This window comes from Rhipicephalus microplus, chromosome X (assembly GCF_043290135.1).
Source record: "Rhipicephalus microplus isolate Deutch F79 chromosome X, USDA_Rmic, whole genome shotgun sequence".
Taxonomy (NCBI): Eukaryota; Metazoa; Arthropoda; class Arachnida; order Ixodida; family Ixodidae; genus Rhipicephalus; species Rhipicephalus microplus.
In genome coordinates, this window is record NC_134710.1 from 38,500,612 (window position 1) to 38,519,571 (window position 18,960).

General features: G+C 43.2%; 1 protein-coding gene across 1 annotated transcript in view; it reads right to left on the minus strand.

Moving 5' to 3' along the window:
* LOC119176617 (high affinity nerve growth factor receptor) overlaps window positions 1-18,960 on the minus strand; it is a 436,833-nt gene that overhangs the window by 10,913 nt on the left and 406,960 nt on the right. Inside the window, exons 7-8 of the mRNA XM_075876262.1 lie at window positions 16,161-16,334; window positions 14,554-14,712 (exon numbers count right to left, since the gene is read on the minus strand). Coding sequence (XP_075732377.1) covers window positions 14,554-14,712; window positions 16,161-16,334 — 333 coding nt within the window. The remainder of the gene's footprint in view (window positions 1-14,553; window positions 14,713-16,160; window positions 16,335-18,960) is intronic.

Genomic DNA, 18,960 nt, shown 5'->3' on the forward strand with positions numbered 1-18,960 from the left:
CAATTCTCCTGTTTGACATAACCACCTCACTCTTCTAATTAAAAGTTGAGTAACTAAAGGTTCTCAATTACTATCCGAAATGATGTATGTAACTGTCTCAAGAAGCCTGCGGTTACAAAAGAAGTAATTGTGAAGGCACTGAACAAATATCACATTTTCCATACTTTTTTAGGATTTTGGACACATTCCTTAAAACACCCGGTATGAAGGGTACAGAGTCATGTCACGAATAAACAAGCGAACGAAAAGTGAAGATCAGGACTGCTTTTGATTCCTTCTACTCTGCCAGCCGTGCTCACTAACTTGCTGCGGCGGTATTGAAAGAGTTTATGGCAAGCCGGGCTTGACGTCAACCATGTTGCTTTCCTGAAATAGACTAAGTAGTTTAAGTTTGCGTGCCGTGTGCACTTTTACCCTTTCCCCGTTTTTTCCCCATCAAATTTAGATCACCACACCCCCCTTTTTATGTTAACGTAATGTCAACTTCTTTGCATTATGAATCAGCAAGAGGTGAAGCACGCTTTACAGGACGCCCAAACCTGCGGAAGGGGGTTAGTTAATAATAATAATTGTTGGGGTTTAACATCCCAAATCCACCATATGATTATGAGAGACGCTGTAGTGGAGGGCTCCGGAAATTTCGACCATCTGGGGTTCTTTAACGTGCATGTAAACCTAAGCACATGAAAGTCAAGCATTTTCGCCTCCATAGATATTGTGGCCGCGACCTGCGGGAAAGGGGGGTCAGTTGGTAAGGAACTAAGGCACACATTGCTTAAGCGGCGTGCCCAAGCTAACGTTAACGAAACTGTTAAAAATGTCACAGTTTCGCCGCAAGAGCGAAGCAATGAATGTGATAGCAAAAACTTGAAATGTAACGCTGAGAACGGCAAGCAGATCAAAACGTGCAGCGCGCTGCTCACGCACAAATGACGCACAAAAACAACACACACAGGACGAGAGCCCACTAAATACGTTTACAGCTCGACATTTAACGCGCTGTTGAAAGGAAAATGAGGCACGAAACGTAATCACAAGTACAGATATGAGTGCGAACTAGCAAGTGCCACAGTTGTTGATTGATTTTGGTATGTGGGGTTTAACGTCCGAAAACCACTATATGATTATGGGAAACGTCGTAGTGGAGGGCTCCGGAAATTTTGACCACCTGGGGTTCTTTAACGTGCATCCAAATCTGAGCACACGGGCCTACATGCCACAGTTGTTACTTCGCTGTGTTTGAAAAGAGCGCTCTTTTCGCAAACGGGGCCTGTCCAGCGAGCGAAGTAATCTTTGTGTGTGCGGGAACTAGACGCAATTGTTCCAGTTAAAGTCGAAGGCACGTGATTCTCCCCCACCACAGGATAAGTGCGCGGATAAGGCTCTTTCCCTCCGTGGAGCAAAGCACGCGTGTGAGTTGAGTGCGCATCAGCGCATCGCGAAGAGCTGGGCGCCGACCTCATCCTACGAGCGAGCGAGCTCATCGCGCCATCTCGCTGGTAATGCTGAAAACACGCTATTTCTATCATTGTAGATATAAATAGCTTGCCGTTTGTTGGTTGCCGTTTGTAGCTTGCCATTAGTAGCTTGCTCGATGGCTAACGCCGCGCGCTCACGAACAAAAGGTCAGACGTTCGATTCCTCACGCCGGAGTCTTTTTCTTTTTCTGGATTATTTTTCTTTTTTCGTCTTCACACACACACACACACACACACACAGGTATATATATATATATATATATATATATATATATATATATATATATATATATATATATATATATATATATATATATATATATATATATATATATATATATATATATATATATATATATATATATATATATATATATATATATATAGTCTAGTAGATCCTCCGTGAGCGGTCACAACGTGGTTTATTTCGACGTTTCGGCCTAGAGTCTGGCCTTCATCAGGAATAAAGATACAGTTTGTCGGTGCTCAGCTTTATACAATCTCAAATCAGAGGGCAAGGTAAGAGGGAAAAAAAAGAAAAGAAAAGAAAAGGAAAGAAAAAAAAGATAAAAATAATATACGGTGAACGCCCCTCGGGTGCCCCCCTTCCACTTTTCCCTCCACTCCCCCCCATCTCTCTCCCCCCTCTCCCCTTCACCTTTCTGATGTCAGCGGTCTGTGTATGTTTCCGTTCACTAGCGCATTACTCCCGATCAGACGGTCCCTCCTGGCACTGGCGGTTCGGTGTGGGGCAAAAAAGAGCTTTTCGGGAAGTCCTAAGCCTTTAACTGCTCGGGGTCCCGCAAACAATTCGTCGTAGAAGGACGGGGGCCACGTATTGTGGCAGAGGCTGGTCAGTGGGCATTTTAGGAAGTTCTAAGCCTTTAACTACTCCGCGCCCTGTCAACATTTCGTCGTAAAAATAGGGGTGCCCCGTATTGCGGTAGGCTGTGCAAGCGCGTGCAATGCGAATTCCTGGCCCGCTTCTAAATTACGCGTGTCGTGGGGGCCTCCCGGCTGTGCACATGGTTGCTGTTGGGCATGTCGTGCATGGCACAATTGATTGGGTAGTAAAATAAAACAGAAAACAGACGACAGCTGCACTTAGGAAGAGTAGTTACACTTGGAATTGTTTTAGGTTGTCCAGTGCCCTTCGCAGCTGCAGTGCCGTGAACTCAGTTACTATTTTCATCGTTGCCGTTATTGTTTTCTAATGCTTTAATTGCTGCAAGTGTACCAGGATTCTCATTTATTCCTCTATCGAGGGTGTTAAATCGGTGGATAAGGTATGACTCTCGTTGTTCACGTTCTCGATTTGATTTAAATCCCGTCTCTAAGAGCGTTACTGATAGTTTGTCGAATGCATGGTCGGGAAGATTGAGATGTTTTGATAGAGGTAGACTTGGGGCTGATTTCGCATGGGCTCTGTGATTATTGAAGCGAATCCTAAATGGTGTTTCTGTTTGTCCGATGTACTGCATACCACACACGTTGCATTCGAGTAGGTACACCACATTAGAAGAATCGCATGTTAGGTTTCCTCGTATGTTAATCGAAAACTTGGATTGCGTGCTGGTTGCTTTGTCTGTTTCTCGCATCGCCTTACATACAAGACATCGTGGCTTTAAGCAAGGGCGGCATGAATTATGGGGGGGTGATGTGTTAATTTGGGAGTGGACAAGGGTGTCTTTGAGGTTACGTGGTCGTCGGTAAACGACACCTGGAGCGGATGGGAATGCGCGTTTCAGACGTTCACTTTGTTCCAGAATGTTGTAATGTCGTTTAAGGATTTTGTTTACATTGGGGAAGTTTGTGCTGTAAGTCAAGCAGAGGTTTGTTCGTTGTGGGTCTTCTCGTGGTGGTCGCTTCATAAGTAAGTCTTCACGCTTTAGTTTTCTCGCTTTTTGAACAGCGTCATTAATTACATGTGGGGGGTATTTCCTGATGAAGGCCAGACTCTAGGCCGAAACGTCGAAATAAACCACGTTGTGACCGCTCACGGAGGATCTACTGGACTATATGCAACGCTACGGCCACTCAACCACCATGCCTGCCTATATATATATATATATATATATATATATATATATATATATATATATATATATATATATATATATATATATATATATATATATATATATATACGGTGAATGACGGTGGTGCTGGCGGCAACATCCAGCCGAGAGTGTCCATATAAGTGCTATCGCAGTAATATAATTGTAACTGTGTGATTCGGTCAGCAGTCGCCAGTTGCGCTAACGAGCACTTTATCAACCTTCAACAACGAACATTTTATCACCAATATCAATGTGATATGATTTATTGGACCTCTAATTTTTGAGCACAGAGTACGAATTAAAACAGAGAAGTTAGATAGAGCCTTCTATACCATCCTATTAAATTGGTTTCACTGCATCATGTCCTCCGTAATTTTAGCGTCTCCTTTCACAGTTCTGCATTTTCTTTTGTGAAGCGTACTTTGCCACTTTGTGATACATAATGCAGAAAAGGTGTCACGAGTTAATCGCAGAAGAAAACAAAGGCAGCGTAAGGCCATCGACCAGTTTGCCCACAAGATGGGTCAAAAGGCCTAATAAAAGCAACAAGTTGTGACCTAGTATATTCTATTATTTTGATTAAAAATATTGGCTAAAGTGTGCTTACACACGCTGTTTTATGGAATTGTTCCAACGAAAGATCTCTGATATCGAGGACATTGAACGCTCTTCGTTAAGCTGTTACAAATAGTGATTTAACCTATGTAAGGCTATCTTTAGGCTATAGCCCACCATATTGGTTGATAGTGTTCACTTACAGCATTTTTTATACTAATTAAGTATTCAGGATCAGTATGAAAGCTTTAGGTTGAGCTTATTACATAGATGATGTTGAGGAGGTTTATAACGCCATTAATTTCGTTAAAATCAATGGCCTGTACCACGCCCCTCTTTTTCTTGAGTCAGTAAAATATATACTTCAATAACGAAGGAGAGACTTGGTAGAGAAGTCGTGTGCCGGGCTGCGAACGCCACAAAAGTGATAGGGCCCGTCTCTGTTGGTCAACGACTGCAGACGAAGTAAGAGAGAGGTGATTCCTTTAAGTAATACCGGTGGGGTTTAACGTCTCAAAAACAACCATATGATTATAAGAAATGCCGTAGGGGAGGGCTCCGGAAATTTAGACCACCTGGGGCTTTTTAACCTGCACCCAAATCTGGACACACGGGCCTACAACATTTCCGCCTCCATCGGAAATGCAGCCGCCGCAGCCGGGATTCGATCCTGCGACCTGCGGGTCAGCAGCCGAGTACCTTAGCCACTAGACCACTACGGTGGGGCACATCGTGACTCTGAAACAGTGACGGGCCCCAATGAACCTGTTATCGGCGTAATAAACGAACTGTCACTTCGATGGACGCCAGTCTGGACAATCGCGTGTGTGTGACGAAGCAGCAGGACAATGATGACTATCGTTTTTTTTTAAATTACAGCTACGATATCGTTTTCTATACAGCCGTTAAGACGCGAGTTTACGACATCGTTGGATTCTACGTAGGTCATCGAAGAGTGTAATAGAGATAAACACAGATGGTACTATCAACTGCGAATAAATGGTACGCGACTAGACGTAGCTATGTTTTCTTATGTGGCGTGCATCGTGCAATGTCAATTAGATTTTTACTTAGGTGGCCTGGCCAATCTTAACAGCAGCGAAGTTTCACACAGGAACTACATAGCATGAGGTTGTGTGCAAAAAGGACGGATTAACATAACCCTATCCAAAATAAAATGCAGTTTCAGTGCATTTCGTGCACGAGGGAAAATTGAGTAATACTGGCATGGTACGCATGTGTCCCAAGGAGCTAAGTAGGCATGCCATTGTGTCATAATAGTAATAATAATAATAATAATAATAATAATAATAATAATAATAATAATAATAATAATAATAATAATAATAATATTAATAATAATAATAATAATAATAATAATAATATAATGCGATTGTTTGTTGCGCCTAATGGCGACAGTGACGGTCTGCTGTGCTCAAAGTGACGGGCTCTATTGTACTGTCTGCCATGCTAACTTTTCTTCAAAGTTCAGGAAAGAGACGAGGCAGACACCTACCGACTGGCTTTTATACACAATGGCCCTCGATAGCAACAAAGAATATTTCGCATCAGTAAAATATAGCTTGGGCTGTCTGTTTAAATTGCTTGTAATGAAGATGTGTGCTTTTGAGATATGTGTTTCATTAAGAATTATCAAATGAGCGATATTTATAAGATACTGCTGTGTTCAAAGGTACTACGACCAACAGGGCGCGGGTTCGAATCCCGGCTGCGGCGGCTGCATTTCCGATGGAGGCGGAAATGTTGTAGGCCCGTGTGCTCAGATTTGGGTGCACGTTAGAGAACCCCAGGTGGTCTAAATTTCCGGAGCCCTCCACTACGGCGTCTCTCATAATCATATAGTGGTTTTGGGACGTTAAACCCCACATATCAATCAATCAATCAAAGGTACTACGTCCGACTACCTATAACTATTTGTAGGCATGTTTGACAAATCCGACAGTGTTTTATCTAGTGTAAAAGTACGTCTGACGTACTTCTTCAGGTGTGGCTTGTTTCTAGTAAGAGATGACATCCCGAATACGAACATGAGACGTTTAAATATTCGCATCCCTCGTCTCATTATTTATTTTCGGCCTATTGCGATAGAGCGTGCTTGTGTAAGTGCAGCCGCTGGGGTTAGGTCATGTTTCACCGCAACAGGAATAAGTAATTGAAATTATATAGGACTATCTTATGTAAGACAATTTAATTATGTGTCTGCTTCCAAAGCACTGATGCCCATTTTTAACGAGTGAGTAATGCATTGCATACTCCAGATGCAGTGCTATGACTTGTGCTTCCTGCAAAGGGGACAAAAAAACACAATTATGCTCTACTGCCCATTCGCTTTAGTAGTGGGCAAAATGTTGCACTATTTCACCCATTTGGGGAGGCAGGGCGGGGTGAGCACAAAGCCTGGCCATTGACTTAACAGAGAGGGGGGCGGGTTGCTGCGACGAACTTTTGCGCCCTTTGAACAAGAACCCTGCGCACGCTTATGATTCCACAGTTTCAAGATTTTAAAATCATTACTGCAATCAATTAATTGAGTTTCATATTATAAAACTAGAAGGTAACTTGCAGCTGTTATCGTTCAACCACCATGCGAATGATGGGCAGTAGAGGCCTCAGATCAGCTAGCGCTATCTAAAAACACTTTTCTGCAGTTTTAGTTCCGTTCCTCACGCGGTAGCTCAATCGCGTCACAATAATGTGCACGCTATTTATTTCCTGGCAAGGATAGTTTGTTGCAGCGCAAAAAACTCACGTGGTGCCTTTGTTGTTGAAACAGCCTGAAACACGGTAGGTCTCTTGAATTGATGCGACGTTGCGGCTTTAAAGGTTGTACTTGACGATTTGAGCTAAATGTTGTTCACGCACCGCTCCACAATGATGTCGCCTCTTGAAATCTATACAGGGGTTGCAAAGAATTCACGTTTTTTTTAATAACTACCCCTTGCCAAGACGTGGTCAACTTGGCCGCAAAACGACGAAGCGAAGGGGACGTTCCATCATGATTCGCTGCATCGGCCCTACAGCGGAACGACAGATGTGTTGTATACGTTTCCCTGCGTTCATAATCGTTCAGCGCATGGGCAGACACGCCTGGCGCCCCAGCAAAAAATTAGTTCAATCTTTCTCGCTAGATACACTATATTTATTTCTCATAAATATGTGATGCAAATAGATGATAATTTCACGTAAAAAACGCGATATTTTTACGAAAAGAACACGCATGATTGTTTTCAGTTGTAGAAAAAAATTATCATTTGGCTATGCCAAATCGAGAATACAATTGCGGACCTATGCATATTAACCTGGTTATTGAATCCGCATATACTTTGCTTAAATCTCACGGTCTCACAAACTTTTAGCAGTAAGTTTATGTATAAAAGAATGAAGCATGTTTACATTGAATATAACCTAACGCTTTTTTTACACTCAGTAAAGAAGCCCCAGCTGCAAATTCCAAGAAAGTAATTTATCCGACGCAGATTCGAAGCCTATGCTTCCCATTTTTTTCATGGTGGTACAAGCGCTGTATAGACAACAACGCCAAATTCCTTTCTAGGTTCAATAGTATGAAACTTTATAAATGAATAAATTAACAAATACGTTAAAATGGCGACGACACCTAATTTCTATCACAATCTGTGTTATGCGGGTTACTCATTGCGCATTCACTATATCGATCTGGCGACATTTTAGCGCACGTAGTCGTGCTCCTAATTTATAATTGAAAATTTTTATGAACAAGCGAGCGACCTGAGAGTGCGGCAGCACTGGCGTCGCCAGCCGGGACGTAACAAGCTGCTTGCTGTGAAAGCATCTCCAATACGGCGAAAGATGTTTTGTTCCGTGCTCAGGTGCGTGAGAAACCGAGCTTGTTTCAGATTTGTTCAGCTTGGCATTGAAATTCAACGCTTTGTAGCGACTGAAACTTTGGGAGAAGACGAAAGCAGTGCTACACAGGTCATGGCAGAATGGCGGTAGACGGTGGCGGGCGGGGTTTGTAGCGGGCGCTTTGTAGGGCTCATTTTGCGCTAGAGCGTCAACGTTCATTCGCAGTACACCTTTCATATACGCAGGGGCACAATGCACCCTCTACTTATAATTTTCAATAAAGATCACTGTGTCGGGTGGCTATTTATCAGTCAATTTACTTTGTTAGCTAAGCACAGGGCAACTTTTCTTTGAACACTTGTATTCACTCAGCGCTCTTCAAGTCGGCTACGCATTTCCCCGAGAGGCTATTAATTTATAATAGCGCCATGCACACAATCGATGCAAACTGGGAAAAAACTAGGGCGTGGGCAGGGCGCCGTGCGTCTGCATACACAAAAACCGTAACCGGCCATATCCCCGTGTACAAGTATATACTTTGATATTGATTAGTGTACCTAAGATAGTGAATGCTTTCAGTAGATTGTGGAATAAACTAATAAGACACAGAAGAGTGTATGGTCTTACTCGCCTGTGTCCCTGCCTCTTATTTGCGCTATTGCACAATGCAATAGAACCAACCAGCTCGACAATACTTTAGGTGGAGTTAATGAACCTAGCATATGTGATCAGGACGAGAAACTCTGCGCCCGTAAGTCACAATACTTTCTACCCAGTTCCGTATAGAATCAGCGCCAACCACTAGGGGCGTAGCAGTACATCCGCCGTCGCGAAAAAAACTTCCGTGGTGTAAAATGCAGCGCGTAAAGACGACACACAATAGAAGGAGGACAGAGGACAACGAGGACACATGGCAATGGCTGAGCTTTCCGCCAGGGAGGCCATATCACGTCACTGGTTCCACGTTGATGCTGCGTTTCACAACAGACGCACCTTTGAAGCTACCTAAATAGCAAATATGTGTCAGAAAAAATTTCAAGCGGCTTCTATGCCGCATTTGAGGGTGACAGAGTAGTAAAGGAGATCAGCGGTTTGCGTGGACGGAGCGTCGCGATTTTTCCCGAAATCAAGGGCACAGACAATGTCTATTGAGTCGAAGAATTTCGGACACACACTCGCATACATAAACGCTTCGCACTGAAGCTTATCGTGTGTTCAGCCTCTGATTACTATATAGGCACAGGAAACCAGCACTTTCCCGGTCGTGTTGCCGCAGTAGGAATGACACCCCGGAACACAGCTCATGTGCGGCAGCGGCCCTCAAGAATACCACTTCACTGGCACAACAGCAATCAACAGCGAAAACTCTGCTGTTATTATGTCAAACGATCGCACCACGAAAGCGGGTTTGATTGATTGATTTGTGGGGTTTAACGTCCCAAAACCACCATATGATTATGAGAGACGCCGCAGTGGAGGGCTCCGGAAATTTTGACCACCTGGGGTTCTTTAACGTGCACCCAAATCTGAGCACACGGGCCTCGACATTTCCGCCTCCATCGGAAATGCAGCCGCCGCAGCCGGGATTTGAACCCGCGACCTGCGGGTCAGCAGCCGAGTACCTTAGCCACTAGACCACCGTGGCGGGGCACCACGAAAGCGGGTTTCAAACGTGCTGCGTGCGCAGGCTGCCGCGATTCTTTCCTACCTTAAAAGATTGTTTTCCTGTAACAATGGCGCCCTAGTGCTGCCGTGTGGTGCACATTATAAAGCTCTGTCATGGATCATAACGGTTAAATCCCATGACCAGAAAAGTTCAATGAATTCTACCATAACACATAGTTATGCAATACTTTTAAACGCTCTGGTTGAATACGGCTTTGTAGCTAAGGCTTCTACTTACAGATATGGTGTTATTCTTTAGCAAATTAACTGGATACGTCGGACGCATTCAGAAAGAAAGTGGTATCACGCATGTCTTTATTTTCAAGACACTTTTATTAAATATTAATTTCATTTCAAATGTTTCCACACAAAAGTTCATATTGATTCTCAAAAGAACAAACGCAGCTGTTGCAGCTGGTAGCCCTACTTTTCGCGTGACCCTTGCATCTCGTATTTTTTTTTTTTTGGGGCGAAATGTCAAGGAGTAAAAATACAGGGCTGCGCTGTCAAAGCCGGGGAAACCACCTTGCAAGCGCGCCGATAATAAGCCAGAGCGCAGTTCACGTTTGATACTTCACACAAAATGTGTCAGGAGAAGTTATTAATTTATGAAGTGGCCGGTGTCACTTTTCGGCCTGGACTGCATATGCTGTAGCCCGTCTATGACAGCCAGAGCAAAATGCACGGCAGGGACCGTGGCGCTTGCCTTCGATTTGCTGCGCCAGGCGAATCTCGTCATTGCACGCTTTTAATACAGTGGCCGCGTTGAAGAAGACACACATGTACAGCGTTTTCAGATTAATACACAACACTGTGGGAAGCTGTACAATGGCCTAATAATCACGCAGCACGGAAAGTTTTAATTAAACTCTTCACGAGCTTTGTTGTAAATGCCCTCATGGACACTATTAGTTTACCCAACCAATTTAAGTTTACAGTGGAAATTGAATTTGTGAAATAATCAATATAGTTTAGCGCAAGCATTTTTATACACTTGACCATCACAGATGATTTAGGTCGCCCGCTGATGGCGACAGGTTAACTTAACCGCTGATTGATTAAGCGAGCTCGCGAAGCAAGATTGGCCCCAAAAAGACGATTCAGAAGCACTTTGTAGCGTCTGGGAAGAGAAATTGAATTACGGTGACTGCACAAAGCTTAATTGCTGTATAGGTTTCCAAGCGTCCCTTTTTTGCAAAATTTATAAAATAATATAAGAAATATTTGTGCGAAATATGTGCTGATATAATATGAAAACATCCGTCAACAGGGGTTTATGCTCGAGCCGAAGTTTGTAAATTGAACTTGTCTTCTTCAAAGCTTGAAATGTTTAAGCCTTGAAGAAGTCCACTTGTTGACACGTCTGTACACAACCCCTTTTGACGAATTTTTTCATCGCAAGCCTTCCATCTGCCCCTTCCTTCCTTTTTTTTTGAATTTGCACTAGAATAAAGTCATTTACTTTGAATCAAGGCAGAAACCGTAGAAAGATGCCCCACCGCGGTGGTCTAGTGAATAAGGTACTCGTATGCTGACCCGCAGGTCGCGGGAGCAAATTCCGGCGACTGCATTTACGATGGAGGCGGGAATGCTCTAGGCCCGTGTGCTCATGAAGATTTGGGTGCACGTTAAAGAACCCCAGGTGGTCGAAATTTCCGGAGCCTTCCACTACGGCGTCTATCTAATAATATGGTGGTTTTGGGACGTTAAACCCTACATATCGATCAAACCGTAGAAAGATGCTTCGAAGTGAAACAGAACACAAGGGCATGCATGCGCACCAGTGGTGGTAACCCTTTTTTTTTTTTTGGCAATGCCGCCAATTTTTCCCAGAAGTTGCTAAATCGCAATAATAATGATGATAATTTTTTCTGAGTTTTTATTTTTTGACTATATATGTAAATCAAGTGAAGATATCATTTTTTATTTAAACGATACTTTAATCAATATCTGTTGTGGCGAATAAAGTTGAACAACGCTGATACCTTCTGGTAGACCACTGTGAACCGGTGATTAGGTGTAGTCAACCTGTTTTCAAGGGAACTGGAACAGAAGGAGTGGTCGGAACGGCCGCATCACGATAAAAAGCACAGCGTCAAAAGCAGGTTGATCCTGTATGCTTTGACCTAATATATTGAAGCTCTTTCCGAGAATTCCATTGTTCTCACAGTTTCATAATTTTCTATGTCTGTTTCAGAACACAGTCTACCTCAAATTTTAAATGTCCCTCAAAAGTCGCTATGGCCCCAAAGAGATATAATTGTCGCTAGTACGACGAAAAAAGACGATAAATTTAGGGACTTTCTCGCTATGTTAACACCACTGATGCGCACTCAGTCACTCGCAAGAAAAATCAAAACAGAATACGCGGACCATTTCCTCTTGATGTCACACATGAGCTCATAATAAAGCCCCTATCCTCATCTCTTTTGCCTAAGTAAAAAAAAAGATAATTAGTGAGTACGTTGTTGTTTTTAAGGTTAAATTAAGGGTGCCGTTTTTATCCCCTGCTTAGCTTTAGCGTATATTGTTACAAAGGTACGAGAAAGCCGGCGTGAGCCGATGGCGCCTGGCTTTATACTGTCAAACACGCAGGTGTACTGGACATTTTCAGCGCCCCTAAACGAACTCCGACAGTTTACAGAATATGCCGACTGACTTTGACAGCCGCTCTGACGGCTACATAGTGCTTCTTACCAATATAAAGAATGTTCTAATGAAGTTTGACCTTTTTTCACATGTACTAGCCGTTGTGCAAATAGAAATGAGAGCGTTCCCAATACGCATTCAAATAGTTCTGCTTTGGGAAAACAAATGAGGAAGACACCTGAAGGCGCTGAAGCGAAACCAAACCAAAATGAAAAAGAACGGCTGTCTTCTCAAATTAATTCCTGTCAGCTTTCACTTCTGCAATAGCGGCACTTTCTGCTGCCAAAAAGATAGCGTCCCGCTTTTCAGATGTTGGATTCGGAGCCCTTTAAGTAATGTTTATTCTAGGAGGCATGTTGCACGATTTATTTTGCTCTGCTGCGTCAAGTGGCCGGTATAGCGGAGCATATGCATAAAAGAAGATTTAGTGGCACTGGATTTTGTGTGAGGAGTCTGTCAGTGCGTGAATTCGCCTCGAAGAGCAAATTAGCCCTTTTTGCAATGGCGGAAAACATACGTCCCACTTTTTCATTTCCAGGGAAAATGTTCTCTCAGATCGACCAATAGAATTAGTGAAAAGCTAGTTCATTCCTATTTTAACAAAGTTTATCTAATATCGAGAAAGTTTTTTTTTATTCCCCATGTTTTCAAAGGACGGTTGTAGTGTTACATATAGGCGTTGATTTTCGGTAAATGTTTTATCATAGCTTCTGAAGTTTCCTCTTTTTCAGCTTGCCAGAACTCACCAATCAAAATGCTGGATAATTTCTTCCTTTTCCGTTTTTTTAGAGAGATGACTTTAGATTCTATTCATCACGTGTTTTTGTAAATTTATGCAGTACTTTGGCCAATAAATAGATCGGAACAATGCCCTGCGAAACTTTCCCGCTCATCCCTTAGTGAAATTGTGGATATTGGTGCGTGAAAAGATCTTTCTTGATATCAGGTACCTCTTAAAAAGTTTGCGCATATTTAGGGACAACAGCTTTAATCGATAATTTTTACAGCAAAAGCAAGGTCAGCCAAATAAAGAAAATTTTTTTTTCAGGCGGTGAAGTAAGCTTTACAAGAACAGACCACAGGGTTATGAAGGCTCGCAAGAGGCACAACTTCAGGGGGTGTTCCCCTGCTGAAATGAGGTCCGCACAACTTTACTTTCCACAACTTATGACGTAACACTCAGGATTTCCACTTGCTTTGGCTGTTTGAAAATACCCGCTAATTGAATCACGAGATGACGCCTTCATGAGACAGTGGGACAGTATTTTTCCACTTTTTGAAAACACTCTCGCGAGTTTCTTTTTTCAAAAATCTAGTGACTGGATTTTGACGAAGCTTGTTTCAAAACTTTTTGTTGTATACATGACTATACCAGAGCTGGTTTTTATATGATAGTGTTAAAAATACAGGTGAACCTACAAAGGCTTGGAGGAAGTTGGTGGAGAATACCTGCCACAGCCGCTGCATGCTGAATGGCCGCTCACTTCGCGTTCGCTTTAAGCTCGTGGTTCAAGAAATGGTTGGGCCTTGTTTATCATATATGTGCTGGTCATGTGAACGGCGGAACGTTGACAAAATGTGCGGTTTTACAACAACAACAACAACATTAATAATAATAATAATAATAATAATAATAATAATAATAATAATAATAATAATAATAATAATAATAATAATAAGTTGCTTGTGTTGGTCACGTGGACTGGTTATTCCGGCCAAACACGAAGATGTTAAGAAGTGGAAGAAGTTATGATGCTGAAGTCAAGTTCAATGAAGGTATCAGGGCTTTTCTTTCGTTGTTGTCAGGTACGTCGTCACAGCATAAAGTTTGCCCGGGTTAAATATTACATTTCCTGAGGGAATTGTTGGGCTGCTAGCAATCGTACTAAGCACAGTAAATATAAGAGGCTTCATTCGTGACACTATCAGTGTGTGTTTGATGGAGTGGGAGACATGGCTCGAGTCAGGCTATATTAACGTGCATGCGACTGAACCACAGACATGGTTGGGGCGCATGTGACACAGGAGTGAGCTTATCGTCCCGAGATAAAACCATACCAACAGCCCATGGCACCGCGTTCTTCAGATAGTCTCGTACTGGCACCCTGTATGTTCTCTTTTAAGTTTTTTTTTGTTTTTTTGCAAATCATAGTTCTATCTTTGCTTGCCCGTGTGTAGATAATTACATTATGCCTGGCTTTCTTGCAGAATTTCCTTTTAGCACCTGCAGTTTGCAAATGTCATTTGAAGAATGAACAGGATGAAAAGGGAATAAGTATCTATAATGACAGGGTACGTACCTCCTCGTTTGAGTGGCCGTAGTAGGGCTGTTTTCCGAAGGTGAAAATTTCCCACAGGACAACGCCGTAGGACCAGACGTCCGATTCCAGGGTGAACTTGCCATACATTATGCTCTCAGGGGCCATCCACCGCACAGGCAGCATGCGGGAACCACGTATCTGCGCCATCGAATCAGTGCAGTCAGTTCCCGCTGGCGACGAGTGTAGTCACGCTACAGTCCGGGCAAATGTTCGTGGTGTGTGGTTCTCTAATTGCCGGTTAATACATGAGGCTAAGAACCACTCCTTTCGCCGGGATAAAGCGCAAACAATTGTCCGGGCATGCTCTCCTCTCAGCTCGCCACAGTGTGCCGATTTATTTAGACAACTCAAGCTAATACTTTTTAAAAACTTTTGACCCACTAACTGAATTACTTTTGGCTACATTGCGTCGGCTAAATTTGCTGAAATTTCTAGAACGACGGGGGCATACAAAGTTAGAGTTGCATCGCTGCTCCCGTTAAAGAAGCCGCCGCTCCTACTTCAAAATTGATGAAGCTAAACCTTATCTCTGTCTCCATAAGCAGAAGCTCGAGGGACGAAAATTTCGGGCGAAGACGGCCAACTTTCTGCCGCTGGTCAGGAGCACGAAAGCTTGGTATAAGAGTTGAAGTTTTCCGTCTTGCTCTTTCGAAGTGCGAGCTTCTGCGCAACCCGCTGTTCATTATTAAAACACGCAGGCGATTCCAAGATATATATATATATATTTCGCGTTTCTTCGATGGTTTGTCGCTTCAAAGTGAAGTCCGCTCGTTTATATTGTACGTTCCTGCCTCTGAGTGCTATAGTGCTCAAGGTGAAATATAAAAACTGAGACCGCACGGTACTGCCTCTTCATGTGATTAACGCACACCACAATAACATCCTCAGAAAACACTGTGCACATAGAAGCATGAACGAACAAAAAAAAAAACGTGAGGACGCGCAGATACAGGTACACACGTAGTATGAGTGCGTCGACGTGACACGCATTATAACATTCACCGTATGGTTATATGTAGCCGTACTATGAACGGGCGATCTATACAAGTGAGTTAACAATGAGTTCAGAGTTGCATGTGCTATTTACATCCCTTATTTTTATACCTTACTGCTTGCGTGCACGTGTGCTACGACGTAGGTCGAAGCTTTTGTTCCCAAATAATTAGAAAAATTGTAGTTTAGCTAAGTTTTTAACAATACTGGCCCTACTATAGCTACAAGCTAAGTACAAAGACAAAAATATTCACTACTTTTCATATAATACCAAAAAAAATGTTAGCGAAACGTAGTAAACGTACCGAGGGTGTAGTAAATTAAGCAGTTACCACCTTATTTACTACTTAAAAAAACGTTCTGAACATATCAAGTCTTGACGGAACAGTCAGCTATGTTTATTCATTCCTTTTACACTGCGGACTTGTTCACGCAGCCATCTATGCCTCTAGACGTCGCGTTGAATCGGACGTTATCCCTTGGTGTGCTAAATTTAGGATGGTGATGTTCGTTCAAGTTCTTCTGCAAGCTTTGCGCGAGAACAAGTGGGCATGCGTCAGCGTACCGTATTCTACAGTGTTTAAATACGCCACCTTGTAGTAGTCACAGGTGTAGATGTCGCGGGACATGCCAAAGTCAGATATCTTGACGCACAGGTCGTTGCCCACCAAGCAGTTCCGTGTGGCCAGGTCTCTGTGCACGAAGTGCTGGGAGGACAGGTAGCACATGCCACTCGCGATCTGCGTTGCCAGCCATGGCAGGTCCGTCTGCGCAGAGAACGGGCGCTGAGTCAAAAAAATCTACGTGACGATTTGGGAACCTATCGTTCTTAAATACATCAAAACGTACAGGGCTAAATAAGACAGCCTCGCGTGAAAGGAGAATTGATAGCTATACTGGATACACGCACGCACGCACGGACGCATGCACACACACACACACACACACACGCACACACTTACACACACGCACACACTTACACACACGCACACACTTACACACACGCACACACGCACACACACGCACACACTTACACACACGCACACACACGCACACACTTACACACACACACACACGCACACACTTACACACACACACACACACGCGCACACACACACACAGACGCACACACACACACATGCACACACACACACACACACACACACACACACACACACACACACACACACACACACACACACACACACACACACATACATACATTCACGTACCCACGTATACGGTGGTCTAGTGGCTAAGGTGCTCGACTGCTGACCCGCAGGTAGCGGGATCGAATCCCGGTTGTGGCGGCTGCATTTCCGATGGAGGCGAAAATGCTGTAGGCCCATGTGCTCAGATTTCAGTGCACTTTAAAGTATCCCAGGTGGTGATATTTCCAAAGCCCTTCACTACAGCGTCTCTCGTAATTATACGGTGATTTCGGCACGTTAAACCACACATATTAGTTATTACTCAATCAACGTATTCACCCACTTACCTCCTCGCCCCACACATAAAAAAGTGTGCATGTAAGAGATTGCTGTTGAACAGAAAATACGTATAGAACGAACTGACATTCGGCGATAAGTACACGTGCTGTTTGATGACACGTGACAAAGTTGCAGAATCGAAATAAACAAAAAATGATTGATAATAAAACGAATGTTCAATTTTTGGTTGTAATCCAAGCCCAACGTATCACGATGGTTTTATTACTAAAGAAGTACACCATAGACAAATAAGAGCGCGACCTGATGTTAATTCGGAACAATTTCCGATTCCGCCATGTTGGCGTTTTCTTTTGTCAGCGCTGGCTGAGTTAATCATCGCTCACAAAGCGACGAAACAGAACCCCTGGCTACTATAGTTGGCGCTGGTGGCGCGTGTAGATTGCGGTGTCATCCAAATTTCGTGCGAGCGCACGGTAGTTCACCTATGGCTGAATCTAAATATCGCAGTGGTCTTTCAGACGACGCAGAAACAAATTATGACACTGTCAAGCTTGTTATGTAAAGACATCTCCCATCAACGTCGCCAGAGTAGGCTTACTGGGTGACGAATCATGCGTTGACGTCACATCACTATGATTGCATAGGACGATCGGTTTATTGAGTGGTTGGTCGACCGTTCAGATTCATGTTCGCAACAACATCGAAATAACTTAGACGAACGTATACTCTCTGTTTCCAACTTATATGAAAACTTCACGGCATCACTCTAGATGTAGTGCTAAGAAACATGGCGACAGTGCTGACATAGGCAGGTTGTTTGATCAGCTTACGGGCCTCGGTGACAGTGAGCTCTCGTGGGATGTGTGAAACTATAAAACGACTTGGCGCGTAACAACCGACGTAAATTTGATAACACGAAGTGCGCCACAGCGCCTTCTTCGTGAAGGAGAGCGTTTTAGCGTGTGGCATAGCATATCCTTTCATACTTTTTTCCCCGCCAGCGCGCCTGATTCAGGATATATAGAGATTCTCCGAAACTGGATCATTCGAGTTGGAAAATATGTAGCATTTTCTTTTTGTACATTCTTAACCGACGTATCAGCCTGTTTCGCAAGTAATTAACTTGTGCTACTTGTTCGAGCATTCTGCCAACGAGGTGTGCTGATAATACTGTCGAGAAAATCCAAAGCAGGCGGGCATGCGTAATGGGATAGCGTACGCATGTGTGACACGTGGAAGAAAAAGCCCGCAGAGCCTCTTTCGTTCACGAATGGCGAATAAGCCCATCTTGTTTTTATTCTCGCCTGCAAAATCGCGAATAGACTAGCGACATGTTTTCACAAAATGCTATGCTGTTTCTCCATTTCGCTCTTGACACAGAAATCCGCTCATATTTTGCATGCAACGTGACATAGGGTTATTTACTGGAAGCGAGATGTTCTTCCCCTGGATCTATATGAAAGGATTACAGACACTAGACGTTATCCGGATTGCTAGGCTAACTGATTTCATAAAACAAACAAATAAACAATTAAACAAACAAACAAAAATAAAGACATTAGCCTTCTACCCCCAGAAAATGCACGATGAATGAAGCAAGAGCCATCGTAAGGAGTATAAAATTAGAGGATAGCGCCGAAAGTAATATTGGATGTCACTTAGTGTAAAAAATATTGCTGTAGGTCTAGGTTGCCTGATGGACGTTGGGTACCAGTTAAATATAGTTTGCGTCGTGATAGAGGTAACGTGCGTTGATAATGCTCTTCGATTTAGTGCCAAAAACATTGCATGAAGAGCATTTTAACAGTTGGGTTTTCGTTGCGGCATGAGTTTTGTTGCTGTTGTGATTTACGGAAAAATATAACGATGATAATGTTGCAGTTAAGTGGCCATACATGCTTGATAACGTTAACGTGTGCTTATTTTTTAATTTTATTGGTCT